Source organism: Cnephaeus nilssonii, assembly GCF_951640355.1.
Source record: "Cnephaeus nilssonii genome assembly, chromosome: 6".
Classification (NCBI taxonomy): domain Eukaryota; kingdom Metazoa; phylum Chordata; class Mammalia; order Chiroptera; family Vespertilionidae; genus Cnephaeus; species Cnephaeus nilssonii.
In genome coordinates, this window is record NC_137077.1 from 90,576,523 (window position 1) to 90,593,363 (window position 16,841).

Consider the following 16,841-nt stretch of genomic DNA (forward strand, 5'->3'; position numbering starts at 1 on the left):
GGGAGAGATAGATAGAAACATCAATGATGAGAGAGAATCATTGATTGGCTGCCTCCTGCACACCCCACACTGGGGATCGAGCCCGCAACCCAGGCATGTGCCCTTGGCCAGAATCGAACCCAGGACCCTTCAGTCCACAGGCTGATGCTCTACTCACTGAGCCAAACCGGCTAGGGCTGAATAGATTTTTCTATCATTAAATGGGGACTTGGACTACATGTCTAAAATCCACTTATATCTTACTCTTTAAATTCTATGAAGTTTTATTTAAGAATATCCTTCTTTCCCTGCCAATAGCGCTCGCAAACATGGTGAATGTTCCTAAAACCCGCCGAACTTTCTGTAAGTAGTATGGCAAGCATCAACACCACAAAGTAACACCGTACAGGAAGGGCAGGGATTCTCTGTATGCGCAGGGAAAGTGGCATTATGACAGGAAGATGAGGCTATGGTGGGCAGACTAAGCCGATTTTCTGAAAAAAGGCTAAAACGACAAAGAAGATTGTGCTGAGCCCAACTGCAGATCTAAGAGAATACTGGCTATTAAGAGATGCAAGCATTTTGTTGTGTTTTTTTTTTAATTTCTTTATTGATTAAGGTGTCACATATTTGTCCTCATCCCCCCATTCCCATCCAACACCCCTCCCCACGGATGCCCCCACCCCCCTGTTGTCCTTAACCATTGGTTAGGCTCATATGCATGCACACAAGTCCTTTGGTTGATCTCTCCCCCCTACCCCCACCCTCCCTTACCCTCCCTCTGAGGCCCAACAGTCCGATCGATGCCTCCTTGTTTCTGGGTCTGTTCTTGTTCATCATTCTATGTTGTTCATCATTTCCCCTAGATGAGTGAGATCATGTGTTACTAGAAATATACTTCTAAGAACCGAATGTGAGACGAGCAATAATAGTTATGCTGACAGGCAAATGAATCAGTCTGTAGTGAGTTTCTTTCTGGACCAACAGTTCTTTTGAGACCCAATTTCAATGTCCACCAGTTCCTTATGTGTACATGTCGGCACTGACTTTTCAGTTCTGGATGGTGGACAAATGGTGGTAATGCAGGTCCAACTCCCTCTGGTTTGGTCTCGCCCAGACCCAGCGGCGCGGCCTCACCCGGACTCAGGGACGCGCGGCCTCACCCAGACCTGGGACCCAGCATCACCCAGGCCCCGGGGCACATGGCCTCACCCGGACCCAGGGGCGCGTGGCCTCACCTGGACCCAGGTGCGTGCAGCCTCACCCAGACCCGGGACCCAGCCTCACCTGAACCCAGGGGCACGTGGCCTCACCCGGACCCGGGCTCCAGGCTCACCCAGACCCAGGGGCGCGTGGCCTCACCCGGACCCAGGTGCACGTGGCCTCACCTGGACCTGGGCTCCAGCCTCACCCGGTCCCGGGGGCGCGTGGCCTCAACCAGTCCCAGGGGCGCATGGCCTCACCCGGATCCAGGGGTGCACGGCCTCCCCCGGACCCAGGGGCGCGCGGTTTTACTCGGACCCGGGGGTGTGCGGCCTCACCCGGGCCCGGGATCCAGCCTCACCTGGATGCAGGGGCACGCGTCCTCTCCCGGACCCAGGGGCACGGCCTCACCCGGACCTGGGACCCAGCCTCACCCAGGCCCAGGGGCGCACGGCCTCACCCGGACCTGGGACCCAGCCTCACCCAGGCCCAGGGGCGCGCGGCCTCACCCGGACCCGGGTTCCGGCCTCACCCGGACCCAGGGGCGCATGGCCTCTCCCGGACCCAGGGGCACGCGGCCTCACCCGGGCCCGGGACCCAGCCTCACCCGGACCCACGGGTGCATGGCCTCTCCTGGACCCAGGGGCGCAGCCTCACCCGGACCAGGGACCCAGCCTCAACCGGACCCAGGCGCGTGTGGCCTCTCCCGGACCCAGGGGCGCGCGGCCTCACCCGGACCCGGATCCAGCCTCACCCAGACCCAGGGGCACGGCCTTACCCGGACCCGGGACCCAGCCTCACCCAGACCCAGGGGCGTGTGGCCTCACCCGGACCCAGGGGCACGCGGCCTCACCCAGACCCAGGACCCAGCCTCACTCGGACCCAGGGGCGTGCGGCCTCACCCGGATCCAGGGGCGCGTGGCCTCGCCCAGACCCAGGGGCACGCAGCCTCACCTGGACCCGGGACTCAGCCTCACCCTGGCCCGGGTCCCAGCCTCGCCCAGACCCAGGGGTGCGCGGCCTCACCAGACCCAGGACCCAGACTCACCCTGGCCCGGGTCCCAGCCTCGTCCAGACCCAGGGGCGCGCAGCCTCACCCGGACCCAGGACCCAGCCTCACCCTGGCCCGGGTCCCAGCCTCGCCCAGACCCAGGGGCGCACGGCCTCACCCGGACCCGGGACCCAGCAGGGCTTTGTCTTCTTGATCCCAATTCCTGTCGGTCAATTCCCTCTCAGCAATTCCTTCGGCCATTTTCTCAAAGCTCCGGGGTGGCTGCCGCAGAACTCGCTGGGCAGCGGGCTCAGTGAAGCTCCGGTGCACCCGGTGCGCAGCGGCAGGCTGGTCCAAGGTCACTACGGCGGCACTCGGTTCTGCAGCGGTGACCAGTCGCCAGGCGAGCGCACCTGGATCCGGGACCCAGCGGGGCCTCGTCTTCCCGATCCCAGCTCCCATCGGTCAATTCCTTCTCAGCAATTCCTCCGGCCATTTTCTCAAAGTTCCGGGGCGGCTGCCGTGGAACTTGCTGGGCGGCGGGCTCGGCGAGGCTCCGGTGCGCCCGGTGCACGGCGGTGGGCTGGTCCGAGGTCGCTGTGACAGCGCTTGGGTCTGCAGTGGCGGCCGGTCGCCGGGCGTGCGCACCTGGCCGCTTCCGGGGCGCAGAGATTCTCGAATGACTCGGAGGTCAGCAAGCGTGGAGTCTCCCACCCTATGTCCCCCAGGGGCTCGTCTGTCCGTGCTTGGCAGCGAGCGGAGCCGTCCCCTCAGCCGGAGACCGCCGGGGGAACCGCGCCGAGCACGTTCCAGGCCGCCATTGTGTCACCAGAGCCGTAGTTCTTAAAGTGTGATCTTTGGCTCACCGGCATCAGCATCATCCTGCGGCCCCCTCTCTTTTATTCTAGTTGTAGAGCATCTGCTCAGCAAGCCCTCTGGTGGTTCTGGATGGTGTCTGCTCTGTTTTCCAGTTGTAGTATCAAAATTGTTGTGGTAGGCAACAATCAGGCGTCTGCCCTATGCCACCATCTTGGTCCTCCAGAAGATTCTTAAGTAACCTTATAAATGTGGTTCTGAACACTGTGTCGTCCATTAGTTTATTTTCCTCCATCCCTTCTATTTGTGGCCTGCTTCGGTGTCTCCACATTTTGGCTGCCTCCCTCTGTTGATGGAGTGGCTTTGTGTGGTCAGTGACCTATAGGGGCTGGTAGCTCAGCTTCCCCAATCTCCCTAGGTGGTCGCTCTTGGTACCCCCCTTTGTGGGCTGAGTGCAGTCTTGGTGTTGTTAAGCCTTGATTGCTGTTGGTACACTGGGAGGATTTGACCTCCAGGCCAATTGGCTGTGAGGATCAGCTGTGTCTACGCCAGGAGACAGACTTATTCAACTAGACTTGCAAAATTGTAAAAGCCTCTGTGCTCAGCTTGGATGGGGCAGAGTTTCAGGGTGGAGCCTACAGCCTTGGCTTCCTGTCAGCCCTGCCCTATGAGGTTCCTGGGTCTCAGTGTCCCTCAGTGTCCCTCTGTACTCCCTGCAAGCACCTCTGAGAGAAAGGCGCCCTGGAGTTTCGCCCGCTGCCAAACAGTCTAGTCTCTCCCCCAATGAATCTGGATTCCCAGATTCTCGCCCGGAACTGGGGCTCAGCGCAGTCCGGAGCTTTTGTCTCCTCCCGCTAAGGCAATTCAGCGGCACAGTCAACAGACCATCCTCTGCTCGCATTCCCGTGTGCGCCTCCGGAGCTCTGCCTTTCGCTGCTCCTCTGCATTTCTGCCTTACAGCCCAGATTCCCCCAGTATGAGCCTGGGTCCACAGGGCCTCACCCGGGTACTGGGGTTCAGTGCAGTCGGAACTGGGGTTCTGCGCAGTCCAGAGCTTTTGTCTCCTTCCCGCTAAGGCAATTCAGCGGCACAGGCAACAGTCCGTCCTCTGTGCGCATTCACGTGCGCGCCTCCGGAGCTCTGCCTTTCGCCGCTCCTCTGCGTTTCCACCTTACAGCCCAGATTCCCCCAGTATGAGCCTGGGTCCCCAGGGTTTCGCCCGGAACTGGGGTTCAGTGTAGTCGGAGCTGGGGTTCAGCACAATCTGGAGCTATTATCTCCTTCCCGCTAGAGAACGCTGGTCAGGCACTCAGCCGCCCCATCCTCTCCGGCCCCATCCTCCCCGCACGCGCGCGCGCCTGTGTCTCCGCCCGTGTCTCCATACCTCAGGCTTTTACGGTTCCTCTGATTTTCCCTGTGGTTTTCTCTTTTCTTCTATTTGTGGGCGTTTCAGTCAGCCAGCTTTCCTGTGGTTCTGGATGATGTCCGTTTTGACTTTTAGTTGTATTTTTGAAATTGTTGTGCCAGTCTGCAGGTTAGGTATTTACCTATGCCGCCATCTTGGTTTCTCCAGATGCAAGCATTTTGAACTGGGAGGAGATAAGAGAAAGGGCCAAGTGATCCAGTTCTAAGCTTCGTATTTTGTTTTATTGTATGACAATAAAATCTTGATATGTTAACTTCAAAAAAATCCTTAAAATTCATCTATATTTTACCCTCTTTTAAGGAGAGGGGCTGTAATTTAAATGTCTTTGTATCCATATATAACCCCCAGATGGTAAAAAATGACTCAAAAAAGCTAAGTAACTAACGTTAAGGTCATACAAAGAATTATAAAAACCAGATTACTTGATTCCTAAATCCAGTGTTCTTTATCTGAAGTCCTCACCTGGGCTTCTGAAGTAAGTTTGTTGGGTGTTTTTTTTTGTTTGTTTTATTTTTTTAAATAAATCTTTATTGTTCAGAGTACAGTTGTTCCTCTTTTTTCCCTCCATAGCTCCCCTCCACCCGGTTCCCACCCGTCCTCATCCATAGGTGTACGATTTTTGTCGTCTCTTCACGCACCCCCCCACACCCCCTTCCCCCTGAGAATTGTCAGTCCACTCCCTTTCTATGCCCCTGATTCTATTATATTCATCAGTTTATTCTGTTCATCAGATTTTTTATTCACTTGATTTTTAGATTCACTTGAAAGATATGTATTTGTTGTCACTTTGTTGTTCATAATTTTTATCTTTACCTTTTTCTTCCTCTTCCTCTTCTTAAAGAATACCCTTCAGCGTTTCATATAGTACTGGTTTGGCAGTGATGAACTCCTTTAGCTTTTTCTTATCTGTGAAGCTCTTTATCTGACCTTCAATTCTGAATGATAGCTTTGATGGGTAATCTTGGTTGTAGTTTCTTGCTATTCATGACTTTGAATATTTCTTGCCACTCCCTTCTGACCTGCATAGTTTCTGTTGAGAAATCAGCTGACAGTTATATGAGTACTTCCTTGTAGGTAAATAACTGTTTTTCTCTTGCTGCTTTTAAGATTCTATCTTTGTCTTTTGCCCTTGGCATTTTAATTATGATGTGTCTTGGTGTGGTCCTCTTTGGATTCCTTTTGTTTGGGGTTCTCTGTGCTTCCTGGACTTGTAAGTCTATTTCTTTCACCAGGTAGAGGAAGTTTTCTGTCATTATTTCTTCAAATAGGTTTTCAGTATCTTGCTCTCTCTCTTCTTATGGAACCCCCATAATTCTGATGCTGGTACGCTTGAAGTTGTCCCAGAGGCTCCTTACACTATCTTCATATTTTTGGATTCTTTTTTCTATTTGCTTTTCTGGTTGGGTGTTTTTTGCTTCTTCATATTTCAAATCTTTGACTTGATTCTTGGGAACCTCTAGTCTACTCTTGGATCTCTGTATATTATTCTTTATTTCAGTCAGTGTATGCTTAATTTCTAGTTGGTCCTTTTTCATATCCTTGAGGGTCTCACTAAATTTCTCAAAGGTTTCTAGAAGATTCTTGAGTAACCTTATAACCATGGTTTTAAACTCTATATCCAGTAGTTTGCACAGTCTTGTTGTAGTTAAGCCTTGATTGCTGTTGGGATCACTGGGAGGAATTGATCTCCAGGTTAATTGGCTGTGAAGATCAGTTGTGTCTACTATGGGAGAACTTTTGTGCTGGAGACACCCTTATGGGGCAAGACTTGCTTCAGTGGGCTTTGGCACTCACTGAGTCTGCCCCCCTGAGTGTATTTCTTATGGATGTGAAGAGTCGTAATCTGGATGGTCTCACTCTGACCACTGGGTACACTGGCTCTTGGATCTCCAAGGAGGTGCAAAGTCAGCCACTGCCTGAGGCCACCCAGCAGGAGCTACAGAGAGATCTGCAGATTCCTCCTCTTTGGGGTTTGGAGGTGCCCAGATGAGGCCCAGCTATGAAGCAATGCAAGCTGCTGTCCAGCTTTGGGCCTTCTTTTGGAGGCTCTGGGACTCTCTGACCCAGCTGCAGTTCGTTAGGTTTTAGATTGCAAAAGGCCAGGCCCTTCATATGCAAAGGCCTCTGTGCACAGCTTGGGTGGGGTTATAAATTGGGTGGGGAGGGGGTCTCAGGGAATCACAAGGGCGGAGCAAACAGCAATGGCTGACTGTCAGCCCTGCCCTGAAGAGGTTCCCGGGTCTCTGTGTCCCACGGCACCGTGCAGGAACAATGATCGCTGCAAGCACCTCTGAGAGAAAGCCGCCCTCATGTTCCAACACGATGCCAGACAGTCGTTTCTCCCTGTATGAGTCTGGGTCCCCAGTCTCGCCCGGGACTGGAGTTCAGAGCAGTCGGGAGCTTGTATCTCCCTCCCAACTGAAAAAGACAACAGCGTACTCAGTTGCCAGCCCTTTTCCGCGCGCGCCTCCGTACCTCCGCACCTCCTCCCAGTCTGTGTGCTTTTCTCTTTCCTTCTAGTTGTATAAATTCCACTCAGCCAGCCTTCCCGTGGTTTTGAATGATGTCTGTTTTGTCTTTTAGATGTAGTTTTGATGTGGTTGTGTGAGACAGCAAGTTCAGGTGTTTACCTATGCCATCTTGGTTCCTCTCCTGTTGTTTTATTTTTTACTACAGAAAATTCTGACTTCTTTCCTATGTCCCTTACAACTAACTCATCAGGGTCCCTTAATACAAGCTTTCAGCCAGCATCACAAGCCATCCTTAAAAGCTTCTCGTGGTGGTGCCTTTCTTTCCCATTAACAAGATATACATACTGCCTAGCTCCAAAGACAAGGTTAGAGAAAAATCCTTGCCTAGTAATTTCATGGAATTACTATATGGAAATATTAAGCTCTAAAAATCACTCTTAAGTTTATTCACAATATAGTATTTGGCTGTATTCTTTATATTGTTCTCAGTGGTTGAGAGTCGACCCATGAACCAGAAGGTCACTATTTGATTCTCTCGGTCAGGGCACATGCCCAGGTTGCAGGCTCGATCCCCAGTAGATGTGCAGGAGGCAGCTGATCAGTTTCTCTCTCTCCCTCTCCCTTCCTCTCTCTGAAATCAATAAAAAAAGAGTATTAAAAATAAAAATCGCTTCTCAAACAGTCTTCTGGAACAAATTAAGTTTGAGAACTGAGGTTCTACTTGTACTCTGTGTGATATACAGCATATACTATATTCTTACAATAAAACAAGCTATAGGAAAGAAACAATTAAGAAAATGTAAGGAAAATACATGTATAATACTTTTTGAAAAAAATCTGTGTATAAGTGCACCTGTACAGTTCAAACCCGTGTTGTTCAGTGGTCAACTGTATTTCATTTTCCAAATTACTGGTTTGTTGCAAATGAATAAATTGCTCAAGAATCAAAGGTGGGGAAATATCTGTTGGGCATCACTAGATTCTTGCTGAAAATAGGTGAAATCTTCAGGAATCACTTTTCCAATTTCATACTTTTTGAGAACACTATTCTCAGCAATGCAGTAGGTTAAACACACTACTGATCAAATTATTTTGAGGCCAGTTCTTTATTTTATAGAGAGAAAATACAATATTAGAAACTGCTTTGGCACAGGTTAAAAGTGGCTCTCATATACTTGCTAGTTTTCCCCAGGATCACTAATAACTCACTGCCAAAATTTACCTTCACTCAGTTACCAGAGTTGCCACCAATGTAAATGACGAAGTAGGGGGGAACCTGAGCATACATAAAAATGTTCTTTATTTTTTGGATGTAATGCAAATAACCATATCTAATATTCTTTCAGAAAAGAAAAAATGCAAAACATGCTCAAAAAACAAGAAATCAGGTTATACTTTTCATAAGGCACCACCAAAAACCCTGGCAAATTAGAATCATATTATATTTAAGTGTCTCACTAGCAAATAAATAAATATGTAAGGGAATAACCAACAGAGGGTCTTGAGGTTTACAAAACACATTCCTGTTTAGACATTTTTGAGTGCTGCAAAGGTAATAATAAGTAGGATACATCTTTAAAAATCCATCCTAACCTTTCCTAGTGCACATCATTCATTGCATAGTGGTGACTAGATATGATCCAAGCCAAGAGAAGACTGCAATTCCAAAATAGATTAACATTCATCCTTTCCTTCCCATGCTATAAATACCAGTTGGAACATCCATATCAAGAAAGTAATTATATACTTTAATTAAAAAACAACATGGAGGGCAGCAAATCATTTACCTGCTTTTTAAAATCTATACTTAAGGACTTACTGCAAAAGCAACTTACTACACACCTAAACCCTTTATTGAACCTGTTTATACGTGGGACTTTAACAGCTCACTTTTTCACAATTTACAAATTCCACTCCAAAACTGTCACTTTCTCCTTTAAAAAGTAGATAATCTCACCCTTTAAAATGGAAGGGCTTTCTGAACTTTTCCTTCCATCCTCCTATTTTAAGTACTTGCTAATGTCCACACAAATGATTATAGAATCAAAATATTGACAAGCAGGAAGTTTCTTTTACGTGCACTGAATTGCACTCAAACTAAAAAAATGAAAAACAAATAATTTCTTAGATACTTGCTAAAGACGAAAGCAAAGAACAGAAGTGAAGTACAGGAAAATTTGTTCTAATATTACAAGTCTGTTAGCCTTTGCTAGAGTTTTGATTAAAGTATATTATGGTGAATCAGATTTAATGTTTGCTGCCTTTTCAATTATTCAAAGTATGATATACAGTAATTTGTAATTTTATTGAGGCACAAATTTGACTCATGCAGTGCAAAAGCTGGTTTGCAGCAATTTAGGGAGCCTAGCATCTACATCTCAACATGGCTTTGTTGCAGTAACTATCACAGTAAAATACACATTTGTGACAGCAAAATGCTCCTTGTTCCCCCAAGAAAGCTACTACCGATATATTAGTTGTACTTGTAAACTTAGCAGTTTGCATAGTTCTAATTACCCACCCTTTGAGACTGATAGGACCTAGTGCTGGAAGCTAATTCCAGCATGTGATAAATGCAAGAAGTTTCATCAAAAGGTTGATGGAAACTTGAGGCTTCTATATTCAGCAGGGCTGAGTACATGTTATTACCTACTGGAATGGCTGAAGGGCATTTCCCCACACCTAAAGATTTGCATATATTATTGCCGGTTACCAGACAGCTGAGGGCATTTTAATCTACCACGGCAGTTCCCCCAAAACTGACAATGCCTCTGTATACTAAACCTTAACCTTTGATATGTATATCTACCTTGCCTTAGGACAATTTGTGTTAATAAAGAGCAAGGGGTCCTGAGACAGACAGAACTTGGTTCTTACAGCTAAGTCCTCTGACTCCCCCATGGAGTATAAATTTATATTTCTAGTCTCTTTATTAATTTACAGCAACCTAGCATTTCTTCATTTTTCGTTCTATAACCTTTCTAAAATAGCTTATAATGAAGGTAGTAGGAAATATCTTTGAAAGGATTAACATGTAAGTTAAAATACCTATGGTGAGGAATTACAACTTTGAGGAGATAGAAGGGGAAACATTTTAAGTTTTAAAATAAAAATGTCTTAATATCACAGAATGGGATAAGTTGTAAGTAGTAATTTCTTCTAACTGAAAACAATGTCTTGTGTTAGAGCATCAGCATTTCTTTAAGTAGATGAATCTTAGTCCATTAATTCCGAATTGATTTGTATATGTTCATATCTCTCCCCCTCCTCTCTCTCAAAAACTAATTTCATCTGTTCTTCTCAGCCTTGGTCTAAATCTATGGTTAAGAGTCAGACCAAATCCTCTGTGATTTTCAAATACAGAAAATCCTACAGTATAGATTAATTGATATATCTAAGTTTCAAAATGTCAGAAGAAAAAGAGGAAGCTATTTATTCATGGTTGGGGACTGCCCTGCATTTTTCTCCCAGGTTCCTAGCAGGCAAATGCCATATTCAGAAAATAAAGCATTCCTTAAACAGCCACCTATATCCATTTATCATACTCCAAGAAGCAAAGCACCTTAGCTATCTTTCTTAGCATCCTCATGGGCTGAGTAGTTAATGGGTGACTAGGAAGGAAAAAATAGAGTATTTTAAAATGTGTTCCAAGACCGCCATCACATAAAATTGCATTCAATTTTTAACCCTCGAGTATCTGATTACTTTTACAAAGACCAAAAGGCAAAAAATACTGTGCTTTCTTCTGTAACATTAACCAAATGAAAAAATTCTTAATATCTTTATATAGTTTGGCAAAATGAAATTGGTTATCTTGCAATATCCACTGAAATCTTAAATCATTCACACACCTGAGATGAGATTCTCAAGACACATGCACAGCAACACTTATGAACCTCTCAACACGTCAAAACACTCAACATGTGACTCAAAAATAGGTAGCCTCAAACAGAGAACACATGTATAAAAACTGGATTTTATAGAAAAGCTTTTTATGTTTCTTTTGTGTGTGTGTGTTTTAAATAAGATGGCTTTTGAGTTAAATCTCATACCCACTTAAACTGTGACTGGACAGTACATTTTACTTCTAGTTACTAGAAGACATTTCTTTCAAACAAATTGGGATAAAATGGAAAGGAGACTAGAAGCTATTCTTTAGGTCCACCCTGCTCCTGCCCTCTTTAAAAGTAAAATTGATTAAGTCAAAACAAGATGTTTAAACCAAATTAAAGGGACACAGGACAGTAAAGACAAAACACTATTTTTAGTTTGCTTGTTTTTTCTTTAAAAAAAAAAAAATTAGTCCCCTTCTAATAAGTTTCCATACAGCTTACCTAACACCTTAACAAGAAAAGAGAACACAACAGGAAGGAAGAGGGCACAGCACCATAGTTTCAAACATTCACATACAAAAACAAAACAGCCATCACAGATACAGTAAGACCAAGTTTCCCAAAAGACAGGGACAAGTCCCAATGCACAAAGGAAATATAATTATTTATTTGAACAAAAACAGGATGGAAGATCTGGTTAGGCTAGGATGGACAAGGAAGTGCTAACTCCTTGTACTACAAAGAGGAATGGGACTTCTTTATGAAAAAGCAAAAAAGAGTAAGCAAGCCCCCAAAAGGATTTCTGACACAGGAACTCTGTCATATGCTGCTGGTAACAGTAAATATATATATATTTATATATTCATATATGTATATTAAAAAAGGAAAAATAATCTATTTTTAGAACAGTCAGTAGTCAGAGACATTTAGAAAAAAGTAAAAACAAGTCCTTTTTTTTTTTTTAAAAAAAATGGATTTACTAAAACAACTTCATCACCCAGAGGTCCTACAATCCCACATCCTCTGATGAAGCCATGGTGTTATTCAACAGCATCTGGTGTGGACCACAATCAGAAATTGTCAGTATTGGAAACAGCAGACATTGGCATCGGGGCTGCAAGGCAAAATGTTGTTATTTGCTGGTCTTGTTCATGGCCATGCCTGAAGCCTGGTGGTATCTAGTATACTTGTGAATGAAGGTTTCCCCCAAAAGCATGCATCTCTGTGGCTCAGTAAAACATTAACTTGTCTTCTTTTCTTTTGCTGAAGCCTGGATCCATGGACCTGCTCTGCTCTAAAATGTAGACCCAAGACAGCAAGACTTCTCTAAGCAAAAAAAGGCTCCTTGCCTTGAAATAAGAAAAGCTCTTCTTCCCTGAATACAATCTAGTCAGATTTCTGAACTACAAGACATCCTCCTTGGGAAGATAAGGTGATCTGCCTCTCATTTGGGGTTTTCTTCTTGGTACAAACAAGCACAAGTAGTTGAGGTCTAGACTGTGCTACTATCCCATGACTTCTAACAGGAGTTAACTCTGGCCCTTTTCCTCTCCTAATTGTATTTGTAGGGCACTAAATGCCAAGTAATAGTGGAGAAAGTGGTACTCTCCTTTGTAACTATCCTAACAAAGGAGAGACACATAATCAGCACCTCAGATGGTGCTGCCTCTAGGTGATAAACCTCTAACTAATACCAACTGGCCATAAGACACATCTTGCATTCCCTGATGGCACACCAATGTATTAAACCCAACCAACCACCCTGGAGGTCAATCAAATGTCTGGCCTTAATGTAACAAACCATACTCAACAGACATGAACTGAAACATTGGCTGCTGTACCAAAGAAGACACCCTCTGCACAGACGTGTTGATAGAGAATGTAGATCACACAGTCCATGCAAAGAGGAAGTCAACTACAAGGACTTTCTCTGAAGGCCATTCATCTTTGGAAGCAACACTGTGAGTGGATCTAAACCACTCAATTTTATGACTAAGATCTTAATGTGGTCCATTTTCCCCATGTCCCAAACTAACTTAGTATACGCTAACTGGTCTCCTTAAGATCCTCCATTGGTAGTTTGTAGCTCATTATGAAGGAAGGAGCTGGTGCTTGACTTGGGCTATCTGGACCCTGCTTCTTTGCACAGTTTATACAGATGTAATCTTCATTTTCAGCCATTTCTGGAGATACTCCCACACAAACTTGATGAAACCACTCATCACAGCCACCATCACATTGTACCCAGTCTACCTGTAGGAGACAAGATTGAGAAATGTTTAGGTTATATAATCATTAAGCCTAAAATAAAAGCAAACCAAAGAGCTTTCTTGTTTAAATGACAGCAACAATTGGGATGTCCAGAGACAGACAATGACTTCTTATGGGGTTCTTTTTTAAAGAAAGGAGGTGGGAAGCTAATACCTAAAAAATATATTTTACCATAGTATGTCCACAAAATTAGGCCTGTTAGGTACTCTATTACCTCATAAATACCCGAGACTCCTTGGAAGGCAGAAACATGAGAAAAACTTGACAAAAAAAGAACTAATAGAGCAGCCAAGTAGTTTTAGCTGATATTAACAATTTCTAGGCAATGCAGTTATCAATCAAGAAAGGAAGAGTACAATGTGAAGGCAATCCTGTGTATTAGCTTTATTTCAAAGACATAAGCCAAAGTACTAAGAGCATTAAATACCTTTTTAGAAAAGCAGTCACATAGGCCACTTTTAAAACTAATATTTTTTATTCTTCTCTTCTTCTGTTATAAATACAACTCCCTATAAAAAGTTAGCAAATATCAGATAAATACAAATTAACCAATTAAAACAGTCAAAGACACAGGTCAATAGATCACTCTGGAGTTAAAATTAAAGTCTGGATAACTGTTAAGTCATTGGCAAATGCCAGGCAAACTTTGACCCTTCAGAGAATCTATATATCTATATATATAAAAGGCTAATATGCAAAGGGTCCCCTCAGAAGTTCAACCGGGAGACCAGGAATTCAATTGCTTGCTATGATGTGCACTGACCACCAGGGCGCGGTGGGAAACGAAGCAAGACCCCAGCCAGCAGCTGGCAGCTGGGCAAAGGAGGCCCCAGCTGGCAGCCAGAAGGCCCCAATCAGCCCTGATTACTGACCAGGCCTAGGGACCCCTACCCGTGCACAAATTTCATGCACCGGGCCTTCTAGTATTGTGATAATAGTAGGATATTAGAAAGGCACTATCATTTGGTGACTTTAATTAAGCCTTGGACCTAGAATTAAAAATAAGGTGATTTTTGGCTTTTTATATTTGGAGGGTGATTGTGGTAGTTTTTAAAGCTGATTCCATGGCAGATGCAGTACACACTACAAAAGTTGATCATTTCACTTGGCAACATACGAAGCCACTTAAAACAATGAGCTCTGGCCCTAGCTGGTTTGGCTCAGTGGATAGAGCATCGGCCTGGGGACTGAAGGGTCCCGGGTTCGATTCCAGTCAAGGGCACATGCCTGGGTTGTGGGCTCCATCCCCAAGTAGGGGGCATGCAGGAGGCAGCCGATCAATGATTCCCTCTCATCACTGATGTTTCTATCTCTCTCTCCTTCTCCCTTCCTCTCTGAAATCAATAAAGACATATATATATATATATATTTTAAATGGACTTTGCCTGATACCAGAGCAAAGTAAGGCATATGAAGAGATTAAATAAGTACCTCAATACAGCTTATGAAAAAGAACAGAGGAAGGTTTTGGCTAGGTAAAGGAGTTTCAAGGAAAGTGAGCAGTTTCCAAAATTAGTTTCCATGTACTATAAAAAAAAATATCAAAACTATGATAGTCATGTTAGTAGTTTTAGGGTTATAATAAAGGGTGGGAGAAATTATTTAAAATATTTTTTTTTAAGAGAGTGGAGGGGAGGGAGTAGGGGGAGAGAGAGAAACATCGATGTGAGAAAGACCCATCGATTCGTTGCCTCCCACATGTGCTCTGACCAGGGCTGGGGATCAAGCCTGCAACCGAGGAATGTGCCCTTGACCAGGAATCGAATTTAAGATCTTTGGTCCACGAGCTGACACTAACCACTGAGAAAAACCATCCAGGGCTCAAAATAATCTTTCTGCTTTCATTGTTCCTATTTTAGACTTTTAGAGCTTAGTAAACTACGTTGTGTAGTGTAAAGATTACTGAATTCGGTCAGAAGTTCTGAAATGCATAATTTGAGGCAAGTCATTTAATCTCATTAAGGCTCAATTTCCTCCTGGGTAAAAATGGAGATTACATCTTCTTTATAGAATATTTTAAAAATCAAATGAAATAATGTATAGCAGCAAAACACCTCCTTACTGCCTGGGATCCTGGAGGCACTTTTTAATATCAGTTTCATGGCTCTACTCATTATCCTACCTTTCACAAAACTACTGCATCTTGAAATAACTGCCTGCAGCAGCACACCTTAAAATGTGTAAACCACTTGCATCAGAATCACCTGTTGTGTTTTGTTAAAAGTGTAGCTGAAACCCATCCCAAACCCACAAACTCAGAATATCTTGGGGTACCAACCAGAAGACAACATTTTCAATCAGCCCCAAGGGAACTCTTACATAATCTAAATTTGATGATCACCGGCACTTTGTGACACAGCTTTCTGTAAATTAGAGCAACTTAACAATTCCTTCCTAAAATAAATTCTGGGTTTTTTTCTGTAATTGTTTGTATAATATTAGCTTCAGAAGCCAGAAATAAAGAAAATAATTGATCAAAATGTTCCCATTGTGGCAAAATATATCAGAGATAGAAAAGGGAGATGATGACTTCTGTGCAACAAAATAGAAATAAAGGTCCTGCAAGCAAGTGAAGGTTTATAAAGTGCTAATTTAGTAGTAGGTGAACTCAGGATAATTGTTTTGGCTATTTGGAGCTGGTATAGGTAATTGGAAAGATAAATTGTGTTTCTTTGGGCTGCCCAGATTTGAGATATTATGCCACCCTGAGCAAATAGATAACTCTTACTTCTATCTCCAAACCTCTTAATCCAGTCTAGTCCCATTCATGATAATCCACAGGATAAGAAAGTTGCCAATTTATCCATATTTGCTAAGAAAAGTGGTCTCATGTCTTTTAAAACCTAGTTCTGCACTACATTCACTGGCTTCCAGTTTCCCAAAATTAAATCTATCATCTCTCACAAATAAGAAAAACATTTTCCCTTTGTAATATTGTCTAGAGGTCCATTCCTAGGCCTACCTCTTCCGCCGAATTCCAAGAGTATATAAGTTTTCTTAAGATATTCATTAGTACACAGATGCTCTCCCAGGCTACACGTTATATTAGCAATTTACCCTGGTAATCTAGCAGGGGAAAAAACAGTCCTTTTTTCACTAATACCTTTTTATCACGTTCATCTACTAACAATCAAACTCCATTTGTATGAAAAGGCCCACAGGATCATAAAGCAAACTCAAGTTTGGAATGTCAACAGAATCTACAAATGATTTTGACACATGGGGGATAGACTATGTAGTAGTCTGAAAACTCAAGAACACAAAATTTGGCTAACTATATACTAAGTTCTCATAGTCATTTCCCCTTTCATTACTTCTGGAGAATGCATTTATCAAATTACAAAAATAATTACTTAAAAACTTCATAGCTATGAGCTGTTTAAGTATTAATAGGCCGAAACCGGTTTGGCTCAGTGGATAGAGTGTCGGCCTGCGGACTCAAGGGTCCCAGGTTCGATTCCGGTCAAGGGCATGTACCTTGGTTGCGGGCACATTCCCAGTAGGGGGTGTGCAAGAGGCAGCTGGTCGATGTTTCTCTCTCATCGATGTTTCTAACTCTCTACCCCTCTCTCTTCCTCACTGTAATAAATCAATAAAATACATTTAAAAAAAAAAAAGAAATTTTAAGTATTAATAGGATATTTAACATTACAGAACAAATAGGTTATTGGATTTGGATTTTTGGAAATGTGTGTTTAAAAGAGAAATATATTAAATAGACAAAATAATGTAAGTTTGAGAAACCAAGATGGCGGCATAGGTAAACACCTAAACTGCTGCCTTGCACAACAATATTAAAACTACAACTAAAAGACAAAACAGACACCATCCAGAACCACAGGAAAGCTGGC

At 44.1% G+C, this 16,841-nt stretch overlaps 1 protein-coding gene and 1 pseudogene across 4 annotated transcripts in view; one reads left to right on the forward strand and one right to left on the reverse strand.

The window, feature by feature from the left end:
- Positions 1-308: 308 nt before the first annotated feature.
- On the forward strand, positions 309-5,067 carry LOC307101957 (large ribosomal subunit protein eL42-like; annotated as a pseudogene). The gene is made up of 2 exons: positions 309-557; positions 4,570-5,067. The product of its transcript is annotated as a large ribosomal subunit protein eL42-like (transcript).
- Positions 5,068-6,946: 1,879 nt separating this feature from the next.
- KDM5A (lysine demethylase 5A) overlaps positions 6,947-16,841 on the reverse strand; it is a 115,962-nt gene continuing 106,067 nt past the window's right edge. For 2 of the 3 annotated variants that reach the window (XM_079773952.1, XM_079773953.1), the window contains one exon: positions 6,947-12,972. In XM_079773952.1, coding sequence (XP_079630078.1) covers positions 12,766-12,972 — 207 coding nt within the window. In that variant the 3' untranslated portion in view covers positions 6,947-12,765. The remainder of the gene's footprint in view (positions 12,973-16,841) is intronic. The other variant, XM_079773951.1, reaches the window with a different exon arrangement.